The sequence below is a fragment of the Henckelia pumila genome, unplaced genomic scaffold (genome assembly GCF_033568475.1).
Source record: "Henckelia pumila isolate YLH828 unplaced genomic scaffold, ASM3356847v2 CTG_19:::fragment_3, whole genome shotgun sequence".
NCBI classification, from domain to species: Eukaryota; Viridiplantae; Streptophyta; class Magnoliopsida; order Lamiales; family Gesneriaceae; genus Henckelia; species Henckelia pumila.
Genome location: NW_027331777.1, coordinates 1,459,315 through 1,481,889, shown reverse-complemented (window position 1 = coordinate 1,481,889; position 22,575 = coordinate 1,459,315). Strand labels below are relative to the sequence as shown.

Here is a 22,575-nt window from a genome sequence, read left to right as displayed (position 1 = left end):
GTCATCCCTTCTACGCACGCGTGAGAAAGAGGCTCGCGCGCGCGCGGATTTGCCTTGGCAGCCTCTGGAGTCTTCTTCTGCGCACGCGCGCGCGGCTTTTACGCACAGAAATCCCAAATTTTGATTAATTTCCTACAAAATTCAACCAGGTGAGTCTAATGCAAACACATAACATAAAACACTAATAAAACTAACGAAAAATAACTTAAATGCATGCAAACTAAACACAAAATGCTATAAAATAATGCATACTAAATACACTTATCAGTGAGCATGCAGGAAAATATGAGCTAGAGGTGGCTATTACAGCACTCATTCAGCACGATGAAGATGATGAGATTTGTTGCAATGGAGAGATGAAAGAAATTTTGAACACGTTGAACAGCGCACCTGAGCTACCTCAGTCAGGTAATCTTGCTTATCTCTCTCTAACAATATCTAATACTCGGCGCCTTCCATCTGTTTTGCAGGCACCAGTGGTTGAACTGAAAACGCTTTTCAAACATCTTAAGTATGTTTTTCTTGGAGAAGGAGAAACATTACCAGTTATCATCTCCAACAGTTTGAAGGCCGAACAAGAAGAGCAATTGGTCAAAGTCTTAAAGGAGCACAAGAATGCTATTGGGTGGAACATAGCAGATATCAAGGGAATCAGCCCTTCTACGTGCATACATAGGATCTTGATGGAGGAAGGAGCAAACCCCTCGCGTCAGCCGCAAAGGAAGTTGAACCCACCCATGATGGAGGTGGTGAAGGCTGAAATTCTAAAACTCCTTGAAGTTGGAGTCATCTACCCAATTTCTGACAGTCAGTGGATCAGTCCGCTCCAAGTGGTCCCAAAAAAAACCGGGATAACAGTTGTGAAGAATAAGGATGACGAATTGGTTCTCACCCGAATTCAAAATGGGTGGAGAGTTTGTATAGACTATAGAAAATTAAATGCTGGAACCTGAAAGGACCACTTCTCTTTGCCCTTTATTGATCAAATGATTGAAAGGTTAGCATGTCATTCTTACTATTGTTTTCTTGATGGGTATTCTGGTTATTTTCAGATTGCAATTGCGCCAGAAGATCAAGATAAGACGACATTCACTTGCCCGTTTGGCACCTTTGCGTACCAACGTATGCCCTTTGGACTCTGCAATGCACCGGCCACATTCCAACGGTGTATGGTTAGTATTTTTTCTGATTTTATTGAGCATATCTTAGAGGTATTTATGGATGATTTTACTGTCTATGGTGATTCATTCGAAAAATGTCTATCTAATCTTGCTCTAGTCCTTAAGAGGTTGTCGAAACCAACCTAGTTTTAAACTCTGAAAAGTGTCATTTTATGGTTGGGCAAGGTATTATTTTGGGTCATGTCGTCTCACCTAAGGGGATTGAAGTAGACAAAGCGAAAATTGATATTATTTGTTATGGATTATACCGAAGCGAACATGACGATAATAGAAATTACGAAATAAAATAATCAATAAAAATATCAAAGATTTACGTGGTTCACCCAATATAGGCTACGTCCACGGAGCTGCTGCAAATCTTTATTACCGAAGAAATATTACAAGTGTATACAAAACACTATATCTCTCCACACCCAAGCCTCGAGTATTACCGAGAAAATATTTCTCTAACTCACACAAGAGATCACAAAAAAAAAAAACAACTCGTTTTTTGTCTCTCTTTATTTTCTTCTCTAATGTCAATACAAAAGAGAGGAATGAGATACAATAACTGAAATAAGGGAGCTCTATTTATAGGAGGTCTTCTCATTCAGTTTTGATAATCTTCCGATGTGGGATTTTAATATAGGCCTCACCCTTAACAATTCTCCCACTTGAAGACTTGATTTCAATCATGTCTTCACACAGTCAATGCAGCAGCTCATGCCTCCTCGCTTATACTTGCAATCCAACTGAAGTCGAACATAACTTCAGTTTGTCAGTGGTCACTGCCTTTGTGAACATATCAGCTGGATTTTTACTTCCAGAAATCTTTTCAAGCATCAAGATTCCATCTTCCAAAACTGATCTGATGAAATGGTATCGAACCTGTATATGCTTCGTCCTAGCATGATAAACAAGATTCTTTGCTAAATGAATAGCACTCTGACTGTCACAGTGTAATGTGCTATCCTCAAGCTTCTGACTCAATTCCTTAAGGAATGATCTCAACCAAATCATCTCTTTGCTCGCTTCCATGACTGCAACGTACTCAGCTTCAGTAGTCGAAAGTGCAACAATCTTTTGCAACTTGGACGCCCAACTTACTGTCGTACCACCCAATGTGAACACATATCCAGTAGTACTCTTTCTGCCATCTAGGTCACCACCCATGTCGGGATCGACATATCCTTGTAAGTCCTGATTAGTCCTCCTGAAGCATAGAGATAAACCAGCAGTACCTTTCAAGTATCTGAGAATCCACTTCACTGCTTCCCAGTGTTGTTTTCCCGGATTGCTCATAAACCTGCTCACAACTCCCACTGCATGTGCTATGTCTGGTCTGGTGCACACCATTGCATACATGAGGCTTCCGACAGCAGAGGCATAAGGAATCTTATTCATATAAGCATGCTCCTGCTCCATCGATGGTGATTGGACTTTGGTTAGTTTGAAATGACTAGCCAAAGGAGTACTCACTGGTTTAGCTTCATCCATGTTGAATCTGCTAAATACTTTTTTCACGTACTCTGCCTAAGATAACTTCAAGACTCCGTTCACCCGATCTCTTGAGATCCTCATTCCAAGGATTTGATTTGCAGCTCCCAAATCCTTCATTGCAAATTCCTTTGATAACTCTCTCTTGAGTTTATCAATCTCCTCCAGACACGATCCTGCTATCAACATGTCATCCACATATAACAGTAGAATGATATAAGAACCATCAATCTTCTTCATATAACAATAGTGATCCGCCTGGCACCTTAGTAGACCGTTGTTATTCATGAATCCATCAAAATTCTTGTTCCACTGTCTTGGAGCTTGTTTGAGACCGTACAAGCTCTTCTGAAGTTTGCATACCATTTTCTCCTTCCCTCGTACTTCAAATCTCTGTGGTTGCTTCATATAAATTTCTTCATCCAAGTCACCATGAAGAAACGCCGTCTTTACATCCAACTGCTCCAGATGTAAGTCTTCCTTAGCCACTAGTCCAAGTACAGTTCTGATAGTGGTTAACTTCACAACTGGAGAGAAAATCTCGGTATAATCAACGCCTTTCCGCTGTTGAAAACCTTTTACAACAAGTCTCGCCTAGTACCGCTTGCTACCGTCAACTTCTTCTTTGATCCGGTACACCCACTTGTTGTGTAATGCCTTTTTGTCTTCCAAAAGTTCTGTTAACTCCCAAGTCTGATTGGATGACAGTGAATCCATCTCGTCTTTCATGGCTAACTCCCACTTGATTGAATCATCATTTTGCATCGCTTTTTCTAAGGTTTCCGATTCACCTTTATCGGTCAGCAAAATATAGTAAAGTGCAGGGGAGTATTTATCAAGTGGTCTTATTGTTCTCGAAGATCTCCTCAGTTCAATCACCGGAATTTGTGGATCGGCTTCTTGTGCAGTTTCTTCTTCCTGGTAACTATCCTCCGACTCATTCATAGGAATATCTATCAATGGCACTTCATTTGTCTTCTTAACTTCAGGAAATTTATCTCCAGCTGGAATGTCTGATTTGTCCTTGTACAAAACTTGCTCATTGAAAATGACATCTCTGCTCCGAATGATCTTTCGATTTTGGTCATCCCAGAACCGATAACCAAACTCATTATCTCCATAACAAATAAAGAAACATTTCTTTGATTTCGGATCAAGTTTCGTTCTGCTGGCTGAATCGATTTGAACATATGAGAGACAACCAAACACTTTCAAGAACGAAAGGTTTACTCCTTTGCCGCTTCAAACCTCCTCTGGTATTCTGCAATCAAGTGGTACCGAAGGTCCTCTGTTGATCAGATATGCTGCAGTGTTAACTGCATCAGCCCAGAATGATTTCGGCAGTCCAGCGTGCAATCTCATGCTCCTGGCACGTTCATTCAGGGTTCTATTCATTCTTTCAGCCACACCATTCTGTTGAGGTGTACCAGGAATGGTTTTCTCCATCTTGATCCCGTTTTGTGCACAATACTTCTTGAACTCAAAATCTTCATATTCTCCTCCGTTATCAGACCGTAAACACTTCACCTTCAAGTTGGTCTCATTTTCCACCATGACTTTCCACCTCTTAAAGGTTTCGTAAACATCAGATTTATTTTTCAAAAAATAAACCCAAACCTTCCTGCTCGAATCATCGATAAATGTGACATAATATCGTGAGCCGCCAAGGGATGTCACAGGAGATGGTCCCCATACATCAGTATGAATCAACTCCAACTTTGCTGCTTTTGGTTCTCTACCGCCTTTCGAAAAACTCACCCTTTTCTATTTTCCAAGAACACAACTTTCACATAGTTTGTGTTCGACAGTTTTTAACTCCGGCAGCTTACCTTTTGATATCAGCATCTTCATTCCCTTCTCACTCATATGTCCAAGTCTACAATGCCATATACTTGAGTTGGCTCCAGCATCCATAGCTGCTAACATGTCTCTGCAACTGGAAGTCATATAAAGAGTTCCAGTTTTCGTTCCTTGAGCAACAATCATGGCTCCTTTGCTCACTTTCCAAGAGCCATCACCAAAGGTCACTTTATGGCCTTCGTCATCAAGTTGTCCCACTGAGATCAGATTTCGGGTCAACTTTGGTACATGCCTCACTTTGTTGAGCTTCCAGATAGACCCGTTTGACATTTTCAAACTGACATCACCCATACTAGCTATTTTCAAAGATTTTCCATCAGCCAGGAAAACTTTTCCGTAATTACCAACAGTGTAATTACTGAATAGCTCACGATCGCCAATGGTATGAAACGAAGCTCCCGAATCCATAACCTAAGAATCAACCGGGCTTTCCATGGATAGTACTAAGGCATCATGTACATTCTCAGTAACAACATTTGCATTATTATTGGGTGATTTGCAGTCCTTTTTCATGTGACCAGTTTCACCACAGCTCCAGCACTTTAATTTCTTTTTGAATGTATTTTTATCTTTTCCACTTCTTGATTTGGATCTGCCACGCCATCGGTTAGAACCTTTTTCGCTACTCCTGCCCCTACTTCTGTTTTCGAGATTTAGGGCAGATCTCGATGATGTTGCTTCTCCCGAATCCATCCTACGAACTTCTTCACCAAGGATTCGATCTCTGACATCATTGAATTGTAACTTTTCTTTTCCAGCAGAATTGCTAATCGCTGCCCGTATCGGCTCCCAAACATTTGGTAAAGACGCCAAAAAAATAAGTGCACGGATCTCATCATCAAACTTGATTTCCATCGATGTTAGCTGGGAAAGAATTGTGTTGAATTCATTGATGTGTGCCGCCACCGAAGCACCTTCCTCCAGCTTCAAGTTGAATAACTTTTTCATGAGGAACACTTTATTGTTTGCTGATGGCTTCTCGTACATGTCCGAAAAAATGGACATCATATCCTCCGTGGTTTTTGCCTCCGCCACGTTGTGTGCCACGTTCTTTGTTAGGGGGTCAATCGCATTGACCTAACACCTGTCGATCAAGGAGCTCCCACTCATCATCCTCCATCTTTTCTGGCTTCACCCAGGATAGAGGTTGATGTAGCTTCTTGCTATACAAATAATCTTTAATCTGCAACCGCCAGAACGTGAAATCTGTACCGTCGAACTTATTGATTCCAGGTTCCGATCTGTCATTTCCGATCATCCCTTCTCCTGCCTTAATAAAATTTCAAAAAATATTTTCTGATGTGGAAAATCAGACAAATTTGTAACCACAGAGCATACTCAGAATTTTAAGAAATTTTTCACCAAGGCTCCCGAACACCGTAACAGCTCTGATACCAGTTGTTATGGATTATACCGAAGCGAACATGAGATAATAGAAATTGTGGAATAAAATAATCAATAAAAACATCAAAGATTTACGTGGTTCACCCAATATAGGCTACGTCCACGGAGCTGCTGCAAATCTTTATTACCGAAAAAATATTAAAAGTGTACAAAACACTATATCTCTCCACACCCAAGCCTCAAATATTACCGAGAAAATATTTCTCTAACTCACACAAGATATCACAAAAAAAAAACAACTCTTTTTTTTCTCTCTTTATTTTCTTCTCTAATGTCAATACAAAAGAGAGGAATGGGATACAATAACTGAAATAAGGGAGCTCTATTTATAGAAGGTCTTCTCATTCAGTTTTGATAATCTTTCGATGTGGGATTTTAATATGGGCCTCACCCTTAACATTATTCAGTATCTACCTTACCCCGCAAGTATGTGTGAAGTGCGTTCTTTTCTTGGTCATGCAGGTTTTTACAGGAGATACATTGAGGACTTTGCCAAGATCGCATTCCCTATGTGCAAACTGTTGCAGAATGATGTGTCGTTTGAATTTGATGAGTCGTGCAAAGAATCTTTTGACAAACTTAAAGACTCATTGACTTCGGCACCAATCATCCAACCACCGGACTGGAGCAAACCATTTGAGATCATGTGTGATGCCAGCGACTATGTTGTAGGAGCGGTGTTGGGACAGAAAGTTGGGAAAGCATCACATGCTATCTATTACGCCTCGCGTATTCTGAACGATGCCCAACAGAATTATTCTACCACAGAAAAGGAGCTCTTGGCTGTAGTTTTTGCTTTAGAAAAATTTCGTTCTTATTTACTTGGTGCTAAAGTTGTTGTTTATTCTGATCATGCATCTCTTCGTTTTCTGATGGCAAAGAAGGAGGCAAAGCCAAGATTGATAAGATGGATACTACTCTTGAGAGAATTTGTTGTGGAAATCAAGTATAAAAGAGAGACAGAAAATTGAGTAGCTGACCATTTGAGCCATCTGGTTCATATTGATGAGGACCTGAGCTTGCGCGAATAATTTCCTGATGAACAACTGTTTTCAGCGAGCACAGTATTACCATGGTATGCGCATATTGTGAATTATTTAGTTACTAATGGGTTTTCCTCTGAATTTTCCAAAGCGCAGAGAGATAAGATTCGAAGCGATTCTAAGTAGTTTGTGTGGGATGACCCATACTTATGGAAACGAAGATATGTCCCTGCAAGCGAGGTAATCCCTATTCTCACATTTTGTCACTCATATGCTTGTGGTGGACACTTTGGGGCGAAAATAACATCGAGGAAGGTGTTAAACTGTGGATTTTTTCTGGCCATCCATGTTTCGAGACGCTTACGATTTCTGTAAGCCGTGCACTCAATTCCAAAAGACAGGTAATATATCCCAGCGCAAGGAGATGCCTCAACAACCTATTTTAGTTTGTGAAATTTTTTATGTGTGGGGCATCGAATTCATGGGACCTTTTCCCAACTCATTTGGATTTATATATATATATTGCTTGTTGTCGATTATGTATCGAAATGGGTGGAAGCTAAGGCCACCCGTACTTACGATTATAAAGTGGTTGCAGAGTTTATCAAGCATAATATTTTCTCTAGGTTTGGGATTTCAAGAGCCATTATTAGTGATAGAGGAACACATTTTTGCAACCGAACTATGGCGAGTTTGCTGAAGAAATATCATGTGACACACAAGATATCCACTGCATATCATCCACAATCCAATGGCCAAGCTGAAGTTTCGAATCGAGAGATCAAATCTATTCTAGAAAAAACAATGAATCCTACAAGGAACGACTGGAGCTTGCGCTTGGATAATGCTTTATGGGCCTACAGAACCGCGTTCAAGACGCCAATTGGAATGTTCCAATATCGTCTGATTTTTGGGAAACCATGCCATTTACCAGTGGAATTGGAGCACATAGCTTATTGGGCTATCAAGAACTTTAACATGCAGATGGATGAGAGTGGCGAGCATCGGAAGTTGCAGTTGCAAGAATTAGAAGAGATACACAATGATGCATACGCCAGCTCCAAGATCTACAAGGAAAAGACAAAGGCGTTCCATGACAAGATGATTTCAAGAAGGAAGTTCAAAGTCGGTCAAAAAGTTCTTCTCTATCACTCACGACTTCGATTATTCACAGGTAAGTTGCATTCTAGATGGATTGGCCCATTTGTTATTACTAATGTATTTCCTCATGGTGCAGCAGAGATATAGAGCTTGGAGACCTCGAAAATATTTAAGGTCAATGGACAGCAATTGAAACATTATCATGAAGGGGTCCAAGAAAATGACGGAGAGAATGAGCATGATCTAACACTTGATGCTCCGCCAGATATCGAATAAATCGCAGCATGCAGTCGATCTATAGACTGACTGTTAATTTAGTGCTGACTGAGAGACAACCCAGTGTTTTTCTTTTCCTTTTCCTTGTTTTTATTTTGTTTTTAGGAAAATAGAAAAATACAAAAATATTTTTTGATTTTTATGGCTTGCTCGATCGGTTAATCTTTGTCGATCGAGCGAGCGTTTATTTGGTAAGGCAGAAGGTTTGCAATTTTGGCTCGCTCGATCCGTATACTTCTACCGATCGAGCGAGCACTCCTCTGGAAAGGCAGAATGGCTGGTATTTTTGTCTCGCTCGATCGGTCAATCTTTACCGATCGAGCGAGACCCTTATATCGCGAATATAATCGTGATTCCCCTCTCCCCTCTCTCATTCTCTCCTCTCTATTCTATCTAAATCCCTAACCCCCAAATCCTTACCCTCTCAATTTCTTACCCAATTTTCATCTTCAATCACAGGAAATCCATCGGCGGCCACACCACTACACTTCGGTCATCACTTCCGTTCATCTTTTCCAGCCGCACAGCCATATCGACCGACGCACCTGATTCTTCCGCCGCCACACACCTCCACCTCGACTCTGTCACGCCGTGTTTTTGAAGCTCGCCACCGCAGCCTGCCACATCATCTCCGACCTTCTCTCACTCCGTACACATCCATAATACTTCCGCTCCGGTCATCCTATTTACTATGCCGCCGCACCGACCCTGTTCTTGCCGGCTATTGTGTTCTCGAATCACTTATAGTTCGTCTGATATCTGTTCTCTACTTTTGATTACTCATGGGACCGAAGCGTGTTCGAGTCACCGGTGAATCCTCTTCTCAAGGCATAGCAGCAGCCCGTTCCTCCCATAACCTTGCCAAAAAATTTGTCAATCAAGCGGCTTGTGATCGATATGATCTCGCAAAGGTAAACCGCTCTCCTATTCCTGAGCGTGGCTTTGAATTAGATTTTGGTGATAGTGAGGTGTTTCGTTTCATTCAAGAATGTGGTTGGGCAGTATTTTGTAAACAACCTCAACCCGTTGTCGTACCGATTGTGCATGAATTCTACGCAAATGCTGCGGAGAGGACGGATAGTAGCCTTTGTTAGAGGAAAATTGATTTAATTTGAGCTCAATGAGTTGAATTCGTTGCTTGAGACACCGGATGTCGATGATTCACTATATCAAAGCCTCAAAATCGACCCGGATTTGGATGAGGTAATTGGCCAACTAGCCTACCCTGGAGCTTCGTGGGTTGATCTTGTTTCTTCACTGAATTTTAAAGAACGTTATTTGCACTTGGTTTCAGCCACCAGGTATACCTTCTTGACTCGGCGTCTGATGCCGATATTGCACACCAGTGAAGTTAATCTTGAGCGTGCCTTACTTCTTTATGCTCTCGATATGGGTTGACCGATAAATGTGGGACGTGTGATTCACAACGAGATACGCCGGTCGATTACTTCCACCGCCTTGGGTCTTTACTTCCCGATGATTATTACAGAGCTGTGTGTCCGCGCTGGGGTTCCCACTCATTCTGACGAAGAATGGTTGCAACTCATGCAGCCTGTGGACGCCGCTGCAATTGAGGCCAAGAGAGTCTACCGAGTCAAGTACTTTGTGCAGGACGACCAATTTGTTCTTCGTCAGGAACCTCAAAGGCCGCCTCCGCCTTATCGTCGCTCTCAGGCCGATTCCATCCGCGAGCTCACCGCCTTTGCTCATCACCAAAATGAGTTCAATATTGTGGCGGCTCATAACTCTCAAGCTGTGGATGCTCTCCTTTGAAATATCTCCTTGCATCTTGACCTTGATTCGGCCGCTATCCCTGCTGCTCTACCATACCCGCCACCTTTCCCATTTCAGTATGCTACTCCTGTTCCCCCTCCTGAGGCTGAAGAGGAGGATGGCGCCAACTAGTGAACCAGGATAGTTTCGTTTTGCATTTTGCATTGCATTGTCATTTTGTTGTTTGTTTGTGTTTTGTATTTTGCAGCATTGAGGGAAATGCTTCATTTAAGTATGTGTGTGTGTGGGGGGTGCATTCATAACATTGCATTTGTTTTTGTTGCGTAGTTGCATTTAGTTTGTGAATTGTTGTGTCGTTGTTCATGTTTGTTCGAATGCATGAGTTGAGGATGAATTTGTTAGCCTATGACGATGAAGTGAAAACATTGGATTTTTGGTGAAATTTTTTACTCTTGATTAGATATGAGAAACCGTAAATTGATTGTTGAATATTTCAAGAACGCATGTTTAACCGGTGAAGTGTAGTGATGTATTAGATTTTGTGGATGTATGTTGGACCATTGCACGATAATAGGTGTTTGCGGAACGTGATAGTTGCTTGAATCTCGATGATTTCTTTGATATGGCATATACGCTCTTGGGCGATCTTTTTGAATTTTTTTTATAAAGCATTGGTGAAATATTAACTCCATCCGGGTTGTGAGCAAGATGATTGAAATCCTAATCATCTTGTTTGTGGCTAAGTATGCGGATAACATGGGGTTAAGATTTGAAAAATTTTAAATTAACAATTCCATCCGGGCTTGGAATGTGAATGAAATTCTATTCACTATTTCATATCTAAGTTTGCGAATTCCATGAGATTGTAGTTCCATCCGGGATATAGACGAGAGGATTTAAATTCGAATCCTATCTAGTTATAGATAAGTATGCGGGTAATTATTGGGACTTTTAAAAATATCGGGTGCAAAATCCGACGGTACGTAATCTTATCTCAAGAGAGTTGTGTTGTGTTGATGGATTGTTGAGAGGAGGGTTCTTGATTGTGAAGCATTACACTGAATTTTTATTTTTGGAAACTCTTTTATTTTGGACTCTAGCATTTTATTAGGGCTTATTTTCTGTTTTGTTAGGATTATTATCAGACTTTTGAAGCTTAGAGACCAAGTTTTCCTTGGCGGCTAGGTTTTGTTCTATCTTCTCTTAAGATTTCTTCTTTTCTTTTGATTTTTCTTTCTTTTTTTATGAATCGTTGTGGCTAGACTTTAGAACTTGGTTGAGGAAGACAAGCCCCTTATTTTGTTTATTCATGAGATTTTGATTTTCAGTGTTTAATTATTATTGAGTATCAAAAGTTGTTCTGATTTATTTCATGCTTGTATGTGAGATTTTTGGATTGATCACCCTAGGATTTCACTATACAATCTACTGCTAAATTAGAATTCAAATCCGTAATTATTTGAATCAACTAATTTGCGAAGCAACTATGATTGATATTTTCCGCTTGTGAATTTATTAAATTGTAGGAACAACAATTGACTAGGCTAAATACATCCACTTGTGTATGTATTGTCTAGATTCGTCAGTTTCACTAGTTTGCATGCTATCGTGGATTTAAATCTAATCGCTTGTATTGAGTTAATTCATTGGTAAGGGTTAACTTAGAACGCTTGTGTCTAATTAACTAAGATTAAGGTGAAACAAAAATTTGATTTTCAATGATGAATATTTGAGAAGATTAATTATTTCTAGGTAATCGATGATCGAATGAATAAATTCAAGGGTGTAGTCGATCGATATCAAGACTTATTTCTCATTGATTTCCGTGTTATAATTTAATATTGCATGATACTGATAATATTTATTTTTAATTGCTGTTACTTTTTAGTAGTTAATTTCAAACTCAAAATCCTCTTTATTTTATTTGAGACCCACTAAATTTTCCTTTCCTCGTGGGAACGATCCCTACTCACACTACTGCATATTTTATTTATCTGATTTGAGTTGGGTAATTTAGGTGTGACACGACTTAGCACTGCCAACATTGAAAACATTATGAATATATAATTGTATGAATTACAGTATGCCTATTATTATATTAGAAGGGGTCCAATTTTTAGATTGGAATGGGTGGAGACGAGTACGAAATCTTGGGACTATCTATCTAACTTTATCTATCTCCTATTTATTTGTATTAAAATGGGAAGAAATTCTCTAGCGTTGCAGGTTCGATCCTCGTGTGGAGCATGCGGGTTTGATCCTCGTGTGGAGCATATTTCCTGCTGAAATATTGTGTGTATGCTATAGGGATTGGATTAGTGCACATCCCTCGATTGACCTTCCGCATGAGCCAATGGTCCTCTGACTCAGAAAAAATGGGTCTTCATGGTCTGGTGAGCTACAGGAACCTCTAAGCCTGTCAGTCAAAAGGAAGTCCACTCTCTCTCCAGAATCTTCTTCGATCAATACAAAGACAAACACACGCACTTTCACGCTCTCATAGGCGAAAAAGGAGCCGGCATTGCGTTTATCTGCAGGAGATTGAGCTTATTACGGTAATCTTGCGTGCTACTGTTGCCCTATTTATCTAGGGTTTTCTGAATTGAACACCATTTTTCGCTTTGTTTAACTGCTGGACCAGAGGAGTGAAGTTTGATCCGTTGATTCATTTCTGTTATTTGTGATTCGTTGATCTACTGGCTATTTTGACTGCACTGACTATTATTCAGTATCATAGGATCTGACTTTAGTCATTATGCTGCTTTGTTTTTATTGGATATATTGCATTGTAAAAGTTGCAGATTGAAAGGAGTAGACAGCAGATATCGGTAATCTCTTTTTAAGATATAAATTATGGTGGAATTGGAGCAGCAGCACATTCCGTCGCCAGGTAGTTACCATGTTCTGGCGTTTTTCATCTCAAGTTTGGTTTAGAAAATGTGGTGTTTTTGAAAATTTGAGTACTTGTGTCAATACTTCTATGGGATGTCACCAATCTTGTGGTGAAGCGATGGGGTGTCATTTTGCAAGAATTGTATGAGGTGCACGAGTTAAAAGTTTGACAATTACTATATATATATATTTGTATGACCATGTGTTGAAGAGGTTCCCATAATCCATAAATAGCTCTGGTTGACCAACTGAGCAGGGCTGGGGCATGCTTCTCTGCTGCCCCAAAGGAAAACGTTTCAAGTCTTTAAAAGTCCCTGAAAATAGCTGGAAAATTTGAATTCATGTGGTGTAGTTTGACTGATCTTTCTAAGGTGTTTGATTTTTGGGAGTCATATAGTTGAGCCTATGCTTTGATAATATGTATTCTTGTTAACTTTACTCCTAGAGTGACCCCTTACAGCACTTGAATCATGAGGGTAGTTTTTCTCTAGCATGAAGTATTTTCTGTTTGCGGATCATTTATAAAATGTTTATGCTTGTTGAAAAAAAATGCATCATTTGCAGATCAAGATGGTGATGATGAAATTGTTGCTGAAGGTGCCTCAGTTGTGCATGGAGAACTTTCTCAAGATGACAGTGGCCCCCCAAAGGTTAGTTCTGCTGTGGAAGTTCTCCATGAGAAAGTGACAAAGCAAATTATAAAGGAAGGCCATGGTCAGAAGCCATCAAAATATTCAACATGCTTCTGTAAGTCCAATGATAAGATTTTATCGACCTCTTAATTGCTTTCCATGAGTTATTAAATGCTCTCCATGAGTTAGCATATTTGTCTATTCAATTTAGATAAATGGTGTTATATGATGAAGTTCCTATGCATCCATGCATGTTAGCATCCCATGAACTTGACACTGCCAAATATTGAGTTGGGGAATGAGATGACCATGACACTGTAACAAAATTCATGTCTGACTAGATTTTACCTATATCTGGAATAACATTTGCAACAATTTTAAAAAATTCTGGAACATACTCACGAGACGTTTGAAAAAGAAAAAGAAAAAGAAATACATACCAAGCCGTGAACCAGGGGAACACAATAATCTTCTACTGTTGGGAAAGGTACTGTAGATGTGGGAAGATAAGAGTTTCAAGTATTTAAATTATTTCAGGAATAACCCCATGTCTCAATCTGATTCTCCTAGATGTTATAATGTTCTCTATATGAACCAGATTCTTATTTCTTATACAATTTTGTTTGTTGTTTGGAAATTCTAAGTTTCAAGTCTAACCAATCATGGTCTTTTTACGTGATCTTATATCTCTTCTTGTGTACATAGATCTTTGCCTTGATTTCTGTAAGGACTGGGTGGACATTTATGAAGGGAAATTATGAAACTGTACAGGGGTCGAATCTAACTTCCTTGTGCCTGTGAGTTATCCATGAAAATGGTTGCCGGACTTACAAGTGCTGTAACCTTTGTTCAGATGTTTCCTAAAAGTTTAGGAATTTCAAATTTTCGTGTCAAATAAAAACTCTTTGATCCAGATGCTGCTGATGTAATGTTACATTTATAGTTTGAATTCACACCTGATTCATTTCTCTCGAAAGGGCAGTTTAGGGTGATCTGCTTCCCGAGTTTGAAATTTTCCTCACTTTGCTGTAATGGGAAAGAGGTACACACACTAACCTCAAAATATTTGGCAGTGCACTACAGGGCATGGACTGAAAGCTCCCAACACAAGTTTGAGGATACATGGCATGAACAGCAGCCCCTCGAGCTTATCGTAGGCAAAGGTAATGCATAAGGAGTTATCCAAAAAATTTAAATTAAAACGGGTTGCTTTTCGAGAAGGTGCTAGCTACAGTTATCTGACATGTACTCGTTTGGATCCTTTTGTGACAACTTACAAAATATCCTTTGCCATCTATTTGTGCTACTAGTGTTTAGAAACCTGTCTCTTTCTGCCCGAGTTCGCCGATATTCTTAATTATTGGAAGATGACTGCTGAGATGACAGTAATTCTGAAGATTATATCCTTATATTGGAAAAGGTCACAATGGAACTTAAAAAATAAATCTTTCTTTCTTATAGATTTTTGGTCAATGAGAGTTTATTGAACTCTTCCATGAAAATATATAGTGAAAAATGATAGATTATAAGTTTATGGCAAAATGTGTAATATTTGTCTTCTGATATTTCCTACAGAGAAAAAAGAAATGACTGGGTTGGCTATTGGAATTTCTAGCATGAAATCTGGAGAACGTGCATTGCTTAATGTCGGTTGGGAACTAGGATATGGAAAAGAAGGAAATTTTTCTTTTCCAAATGTTCCACCAATGGCAGATATTGTCTATGAAGTTGAATTAATTGGTTTCGATGAAACTAAAGAAGTGCGTGTTTATATCTTATGCTCTCTCCGTGCTTAAAGTTTCTGTGGATTGCTTTTGATTTCCAAAAATTCACTCTCTCCATGAAAAATCTTTACACAGGGAAAAGCTCGCAGTGACATGACAGTAGAAGAGAGAATCGGTGCAGCAGATCGAAGAAAGATGGATGGGAATGAGTTGTTCAAAGAGGATAAATTGGAGGAGGCAATGCAGCAGTATGAAATGGTTGCAAAATTACTCCGATTGACAACTTTTTTTTTTTTTTTTCTTTTTCTTAGTTAACGTTTCTTGTGTATTTTTTTGTGCTTTAGGCCATAGCATACATGGGAGATGACTTCATGTTCCAGTTGTTTGGGAAGTACCGCGATATGGCTTTGGCAGTAAAAAATCCTTGCCACCTTAATATGGCAGCCTGCTTCATAAAGCTCAAGCGCTACGATGAAGCTATTGCCCAATGTGGTATTGTATGTAGATACTTTCTGAAAATTCATCCACTCAGGACTGTTTTGACTGTTTATTTTCTTTCGACTTCTCTCATCATCAAATGTTGTTTAACCTTTATCCAGCTTCAAAAGTAAATAGTCCCTTGGTCTATGAAATGCGCCGCTAGGATCTTGTCTCTTTTGGAGGAAACACAAGTATATTGCCTTTTTTGTCCTAATGTTGGTCGGATTACAAGTTTCTGTTACATTTTTTCCAAACATTGAGTACAATCCAAACATTTGAAAAGGACAAATACTTGAAGTTTGCATTTGGATTTGAATCGGTGGATTTGGATTTGAGGAAACATTTGATGGAAGGATTTGAAATGACTCGATATTAGGATTCACCATTGACTCGAAAAATAACTAACTGGGATTTGAAATCCATTGTCATGTGGATTTATCCATATCAAGCTGTTCTAATAACATCCTGGATAATGTTTACAGGAGAAAAATGAGGTGACTTTCAACATTGCGTTTTGTATCTAAAAATTCACCAGCTTTATCGCTTGATTTTTTCTTTCCTTCTTGATCATGTGAACATATTTTGTTTCCCATATACCTGCTGAGTTAGTTTTTCACTTTTCCATATTTTCTTTGTCAGATATATGATGTGGCAAGTGTTTGCTATAGCTAAATCGAACTCTGCATTTAAAAAAAATAAATAAATTGGTACTTGAATTTCTGGATCAATATAATGTTATCTGCCTTTACTCTGCACTTCTTTCCGTTTTCTTTTTTTTTTTTTTTTTTTTTTTTTTTGGTGCTGCTATCACTACCATGATAAAAATAATACTTGAAATATGATGCTGCTAGGTGTTGGCCGAGGATGAGAACAATGTCAAAGCATTGTTTCGACGTGGCAAGGCTAGAGCGGAACTTGGGCAGACACACGCTGCTCGTGAAGACTTCATGAAGGCCCGAAAATTTTCCCCTGAAGACAAAGCGATAACAAAAGAGCTGCGCCTGCTAGCAGAAGATGACAAAGCTGTTTATCAGAAACAGAAGGAGCTCTACAAGGGATTATTTGGACCACGTCCAGATCCGAAACCAGAATCCAAAAATTGGCTGGTTCTGATTTGGTATTGGATGCTGTCATTGTTCTCTCGACTTACCAAGAAAGAGAGACAGAAGGCCGACTGATGTTTGATTTAGAGGTTTGCATAAGATACTTTTCTATTGTTTAAGAATGAATACAAAGGATGCTACAGCAGATAATTCCTGTTTACTGAGTTTCAGGACCAACTCAGAGTTAAGCTCCTGTAGTTACAAACAACGATCTGTTCCTTCTATTTTCCTCTATATTTCCTTTTTCTAAAAATATACGTAAATTGCCAGTTCTTGGTGCTTGATTTATGCCTGCTTGTGATGGAAAATCGAGCTCGGTTCATGGAAGTCCTCTAGCATGATAAACTCGACGTGGTATAGCAAAGCAACTAGTAATTCACTTGCACAACTAAATTTTTATTGTTGCAAATAAATTTTCAAAGCCTCAAACAGTTATTCAGCATTTCTCCACTGTCCATGTGCAACCTCTAAAGAGCTTTGCTGTGTACATGTAGTGGCTATTTTACTAAAACTGAAGGATATCAAGGATGCCTGTATTTCTTCCAGTGTACGTCCCTTCGTTTCCGGAACAAGCTTTATGATGAAGATGATGGTAAATCCACAAATGGCTGAGAAAATGAAGAATGTACCTGGAAAATTCGAAATGGGATCACCAGGTTAGTTGAAAGTTTAAAATCATATTTACCGAATTGGTCGGAAAACTAAAACGAGAAGGGGCGGCGTATCACCTGCAAAGCTCCACTGCGCAAGAAAGTTGAATGAAAGTGTTACAATCCAAGAACCAACCCAGCTTACCACTGCCACCAGGCTTCCAGCTACACCTTTCACATTTATTGGAAATATCTGAAATATCGACGAAATGTTGACATATTGGTGAGATTTAAACTATTTGTATATGAGATGAATTTCTGGTAAGAGTTGTACCTCTGACATTATAACCCAAGGAATGGCTCCCATGCCTAAAGAGAAAGATCCCGTGAAAATCTGATGAAAAGTTAAACAAGTTTTTGTTCACCAGAGGCTGATAGGATATGCCGATATTCTAAGTATTGTCACATTTTCGAGTTACTAGTAACAATGGATTACCAAAACTCCGCCAAGAGACAGAAAGGGACTGGATTCCCATAGTTTAAGGTCCTGCGATTAGAGGACAACATACATCATGTATCCAGATCAACGAGGCGCGCGAAACAGATTGGTACAAGATATGACCTGTAACAAGAATGATAACCCGATCAAGAAACAACCCAAGCACGTTCCCGCGGCTGAAACCTGCAGCAGAAAACCTTTCAGAAGATGGTCATAGAAGCTACATGAAGGTAAGGAGCGATATAATGATGTTACCAAAAGCAGCGGACGCCTCCCCGACTTATCCATCAATAGGACTCCTAAAACAGTCATTGGAACCTGCAAAAGGGAAGTATATAAAATGGGGAAAAATAGAATCCAACAATCAAAGACGAAATATATAACATAGAAACCTGAATGAACACCATAGCTGTTGTGCCCACTCTTTCTGAAAAACCTGTAATATGCTAATGATTAGAATTGTTCTTCCTACTCATCTACGAGTAAATGTTCCTTACCAGCTGACACAAATATGGAACTTGCATAATATGCAATTGCATTGACGCCTCCGAATTGTTGTAACACCATCAGGCCGACACCAATCTGTGAATATGAAACACATACTTGCGCAGCATAATTCACACAAAACAGATCATCAATCCTATTGAAGAAATAGATGGAACCTTACAGCAAGTGAGCGAGCATATTTTCTTTGGAACAAGTCCATTATGCTGGATTCCTTGAATTGTTCTAAGGTTATGGTATAGTCCTACGAGCCCATGAACACAGTGTATGTGTGTCAAAGCAAAATAATAAGGTGGGAAACTTAGAAACCATCCTACAAGCGTTAACAAGTAAAAAAGGCTACTCTAATTTCAGCAGATTCTTCAAGAATGTCAGCTCTCTTCCCGCGCAAGAGCACCAAAGATGATTCACTGTCATCCCATTGACCATTCTTAGCCTGGAAAAATTCGAATACAACTGAACAGACTTATTCCGTGATCTTCCAGTTTAACAAACCTCAACAATATTCAGTCTGAGCTTACCAGCCATCTGGGAGACTCTGGAATGAAGAGTAGGCCCACGAGCTGTATTACACACGGAATAATTCCTAACATGCACTCTGATCACTTCAATTGGCTTGCAAAATATGTTGAAGGAAGCGAATGTGGAAAAGAAAGTACCCGTCAAAGCCAAGAGACGCCATGTTATGACATTACCAACTAGGTACATTATGGAGGCACCGAAACATATCATCAACTGAGGCATCAGAAGCACACTAGCCTAAGCAGCTATAAAAATTTTGACTTGAAAGTATGAAGCAGATTTCCATTTTACCTGGTTCACTGCTGTAAATGCTCCACGGCGATTCTTCGGTGTTATTTCCGCTATATATACAGGTACCTAACATAATAAAAACTCTAAAAAACCTTCAAAGGGTAAATCAAGGAAGGGAATTTGGGAGTATGAATTGTATGTACCACATAAGAAATAATTCCGACTCCAAATCCTGTTGACAGCCTTCCAGTGTCAAGCCACCAAGCATTCTGTTGAGAAGCAGTAATCAGCGATTCAGCACAACAATGAAAGACTTAGAAAATACCAGATGACCCTAAACGCAGACAAGTATTCGTGCATACTTTTCGATGTACCACCTGCAAAAAATAATGTGAAGCAATGTCTGTTTTCTTCTCTCATACAAACACTGGCCCCTAAATGGATAATCAATTGAAATTGCGCATGAGTATGCATTCAGATGAGAATAAAAGCATGATATAAACTCTCCTCAAGAAATTTGCACTTGCATATTGAGATCACTATGCTGGCCTTTACACAAGTTCTTGCATGTATATTTCCTCTCCGTTCACTTCCCAACTCCAATTAAGTTCTTAGTCCATCCACCAGTAAATGCATACTAGAATGCAAATTGTGTCTTTCCAACTCATCAGGGATAAAACATCAGTAAAGAATGAGCAAAAATACCTTTGAAAAGACTATTGCAAGCCATCCAAAAATGTTAAACAACATTGCGATGCCCATGGCCTGTATTATTTCATCAGTTTTGTATGAGCCGGAGAAACTAATATTTACCATAGGTGAAATTTTGTAATATTCAGGCACGTCAAGGAAACAAAGGAGCTTACTCCTCTTCTTCCAAAGAGATCTGCTACCTTCCCACTAACTACTGCACCAACCATTGCTCCAATGGTTGATATTGAGCCAAACAATGAATACTGAAAAGCAGAATCTAAATGAATGGTGTGGATAAAATATACCACATATAAAGATATAAAAGTTGCCAAAAATGTGAATAGCAATCATAGCTGTCAAAGCATCATCACAAATGAACTTATTTGAATCAAGTTTTAAATGCTTTCTTGTTTGAAATATTGTCTTACATTAACTTTGTTTACCAATTGATACTCACGGATGTTGAATAGTCTTTTTAGCCAATCAGAACACCACTTACTATTCTGCTTGAACAATGGTATTTGATAAGCACCAATCTTATAGCTTATTTGGCACTTTATTTTGTCGTATTCGTGCTTGTTTGACATTTTTATTCCGAGTTTTGCGCTTAAATCGTCACATTTTCTGTGTTTGTAGGTTTGACTAAGATTTTAGAAGAATTGAATATTGAAGAAAAAGTCAAACATTTCAATGCCACGTTGGAACTCGGCCGGAAGACACGGAAAAATCATAAGAGGCCAGGAGGATTGAAGAGAAATTTAATGCACGGACCCTGTGCATACTTTGGAAGAGGGTCCGTGCACCTTCGAAGATGAGAGTTGAAGAAAAATAATGCACGGACCCCGGGCACCTTCTCGAATTGGGTCCGTGCATCTTCGTAAACTGTTCGAGCCGGAATTTAAATACACGGACCTAGGCACGGACCATGTCCGGGGTCCGTGTATGTCGCAGATAAAAATTAACTCGTGCAGAATTTGGAAATTTTGGAACTCTGATTATTTTGGGCAATATTGGACATTATTTTGGAAGAAAACCAAAAGCTAATTCGAAGCTATTATAAGATCTAATTTGTCAGGATAAGAGCATGAGAAAACTTAAATTTGCAAAATTGAATGTTTACAAGAGCACAAGCCACCAATCCTGGACCATGCAACAGACAGGCCACATACTGTCCCTGTACTTGTTTGAGACCACACTTAATAAAGGCCAAACTGTTTATAATGTTATCTCATGTACTGTTTCTAGCTAACCTTTGGAAAATACTGAAGTTGGCTGGACCCAATGTTATGCAAATGTGAGGTATTGATCAGTTTCTATCTCTTACACCCCGTGCTTTCTAGTTTAACCTTAAAACACTACCGACATGGATTCTACTTAAGCTGAGCCGCTTTTCCATATAAAAATATTTCATCAATAAACATATTGTTGGTTCATTTACAACATTTGCATTAACTTTTTCACTCTTTCCATATTTATTTTTATTGTTTCAACTAAAAACAAAAAATCGGCGCACATCCTCTTGCAAAGCACCGACTGATCACCAAGTAGCAGCACAATATCTGTCTTTCATTTCTATATAGAGAACAATCTGAATTTAGTTTCATCAACAAATTGGGCAAACCTGTCTACTGAGGTTCTGGAATTCCAGTATAAAACATATAGAGTGAATGTTTTTTAATAGAAATAAAGTCCATATCTTTCAAATGTATAGGAAACTTCAAAACTGATTTACCTCTGCCAAGGATAGACCAAGATCCTCAAGAATCCCAGACTGCGCCGGGGATGAAAATCCCACCTGCAAATTAATGGCACAAGCATTCCAATTCAATCCAATATTCTCAAAGGTAAAAAAAAAAGTTCAAAATTCTGTCAAGTTTCTATAAATGGTATTTTTAAAAATACATTAAACAGTCATAGCCAATCTTTGATGGATTATGCCTGAAAAACCAGTGCCAAGAAAACAAAAAGAACAGTCTATCTTCGAACATGGTCATGCATTCAGTGAAATCATACAGCAGAACCAAAAACGAAGGAGCCCAAGACGGCGACGAAGGTGCTGAACACAAGAGCACCGGTCATGGTAGCGGAACTGCTCCGCCGCGCGCCGCCGTGGACATCTGAAGTTATCCTCGGAAGCAAAGGAACGCTGTTGCTACTGGTGGCTTCATCAACTATGGCATCCGATTCCATTTAGGAGAGTGAATCAACAGCAAGGATCACACAGAAACTGCTCGAACTGGAGAAATGGCGTCGAATGTTAATTCCTTGTCATATACTGATTTGTCGGGAATGGGGAATTCACAACATATTTATAAAGAAATTTATTATTATTATTATTATTATTATTATTATTATTATTATTATTATAACAAATTTAAAAGAGGCAAATTGACTAATTAAATAACACGGGATAAAGCGTATTTTGGTCCTCTTGTTCATCACTTATCTAAAAATAGTCCCTACATGTTTTGGGCCTCCAAAATAGTCCCCAATGTTTTATATTTTTCCCCTTTTGATCCTACTTTTACTTGCACAATAAAAAAAGTCCACGCCTCCATATCGTCAAATTATAACCGATGCAAAAATTTATCCCCCAAATTGAAAAATTTTCTCCTTACATTTGCCCCAAATCCAAACCCTACAACACAGAAAAACAAAATCGAAGAGCACAAAATCAGCATATAGCAACT

The 22,575-nt window shown here is 39.1% G+C and overlaps 3 protein-coding genes across 6 annotated transcripts; 2 read left to right on the top strand and 1 right to left on the bottom strand.

Moving 5' to 3' along the window:
* The first annotated feature begins 6,349 nt into the window (after positions 1 to 6,349).
* On the top strand, positions 6,350 to 10,054 carry LOC140870750 (uncharacterized). Its single transcript, XM_073273146.1, has 4 exons — positions 6,350 to 6,706; positions 7,056 to 7,144; positions 7,531 to 8,078; positions 9,771 to 10,054. The coding sequence occupies exons 1-4, from the start codon at positions 6,350 to 6,352 to the stop codon at positions 10,052 to 10,054; spliced, it is 1,278 nt and encodes a 425-aa protein (XP_073129247.1).
* Positions 10,055 to 12,421: 2,367 nt separating this feature from the next.
* Positions 12,422 to 17,438, top strand: LOC140870731 (peptidyl-prolyl cis-trans isomerase FKBP42). Of its 2 annotated transcripts, none has more exons than XM_073273127.1 (9): positions 12,422 to 12,570; positions 12,817 to 12,905; positions 13,472 to 13,654; positions 14,613 to 14,702; positions 15,115 to 15,299; positions 15,399 to 15,521; positions 15,608 to 15,760; positions 16,595 to 17,200; positions 17,341 to 17,437. In XM_073273127.1, exons 2-8 carry the CDS (start codon positions 12,869 to 12,871, stop codon positions 16,919 to 16,921), a joined length of 1,098 nt encoding a protein of 365 aa, XP_073129228.1. In that variant the 5' UTR covers positions 12,422 to 12,570; positions 12,817 to 12,868; the 3' UTR covers positions 16,922 to 17,200; positions 17,341 to 17,437. The 2 variants fall into 2 exon arrangements, with proteins under 2 accessions (XP_073129228.1, XP_073129229.1); XM_073273128.1 differs by having other exon boundaries at positions 12,428 to 12,570; positions 12,811 to 12,905; positions 17,341 to 17,438.
* LOC140870730 (sugar transporter ERD6-like 5) lies at positions 17,229 to 22,151 on the bottom strand. Of its 3 annotated transcripts, none has more exons than XM_073273124.1 (18): positions 21,899 to 22,151; positions 21,618 to 21,680; positions 20,059 to 20,148; positions 19,898 to 19,957; positions 19,396 to 19,461; positions 19,253 to 19,318; positions 19,099 to 19,174; positions 18,961 to 19,025; positions 18,783 to 18,875; positions 18,603 to 18,683; positions 18,433 to 18,517; positions 18,328 to 18,371; positions 18,191 to 18,253; positions 18,059 to 18,118; positions 17,933 to 17,983; positions 17,771 to 17,830; positions 17,575 to 17,689; positions 17,229 to 17,475 (listed from the first exon to the last, which is right to left on the bottom strand). In XM_073273124.1, exons 1-18 carry the CDS (start codon positions 22,073 to 22,075, stop codon positions 17,279 to 17,281), a joined length of 1,512 nt encoding a protein of 503 aa, XP_073129225.1. In that variant the 5' UTR covers positions 22,076 to 22,151; the 3' UTR covers positions 17,229 to 17,278. The 3 variants fall into 3 exon arrangements, with proteins under 3 accessions (XP_073129225.1, XP_073129227.1, XP_073129226.1); XM_073273126.1 differs by having other exon boundaries at positions 21,788 to 22,038; XM_073273125.1 differs by having other exon boundaries at positions 21,872 to 22,038.
* Between the last annotated feature and the right edge of the window lie 424 nt (positions 22,152 to 22,575).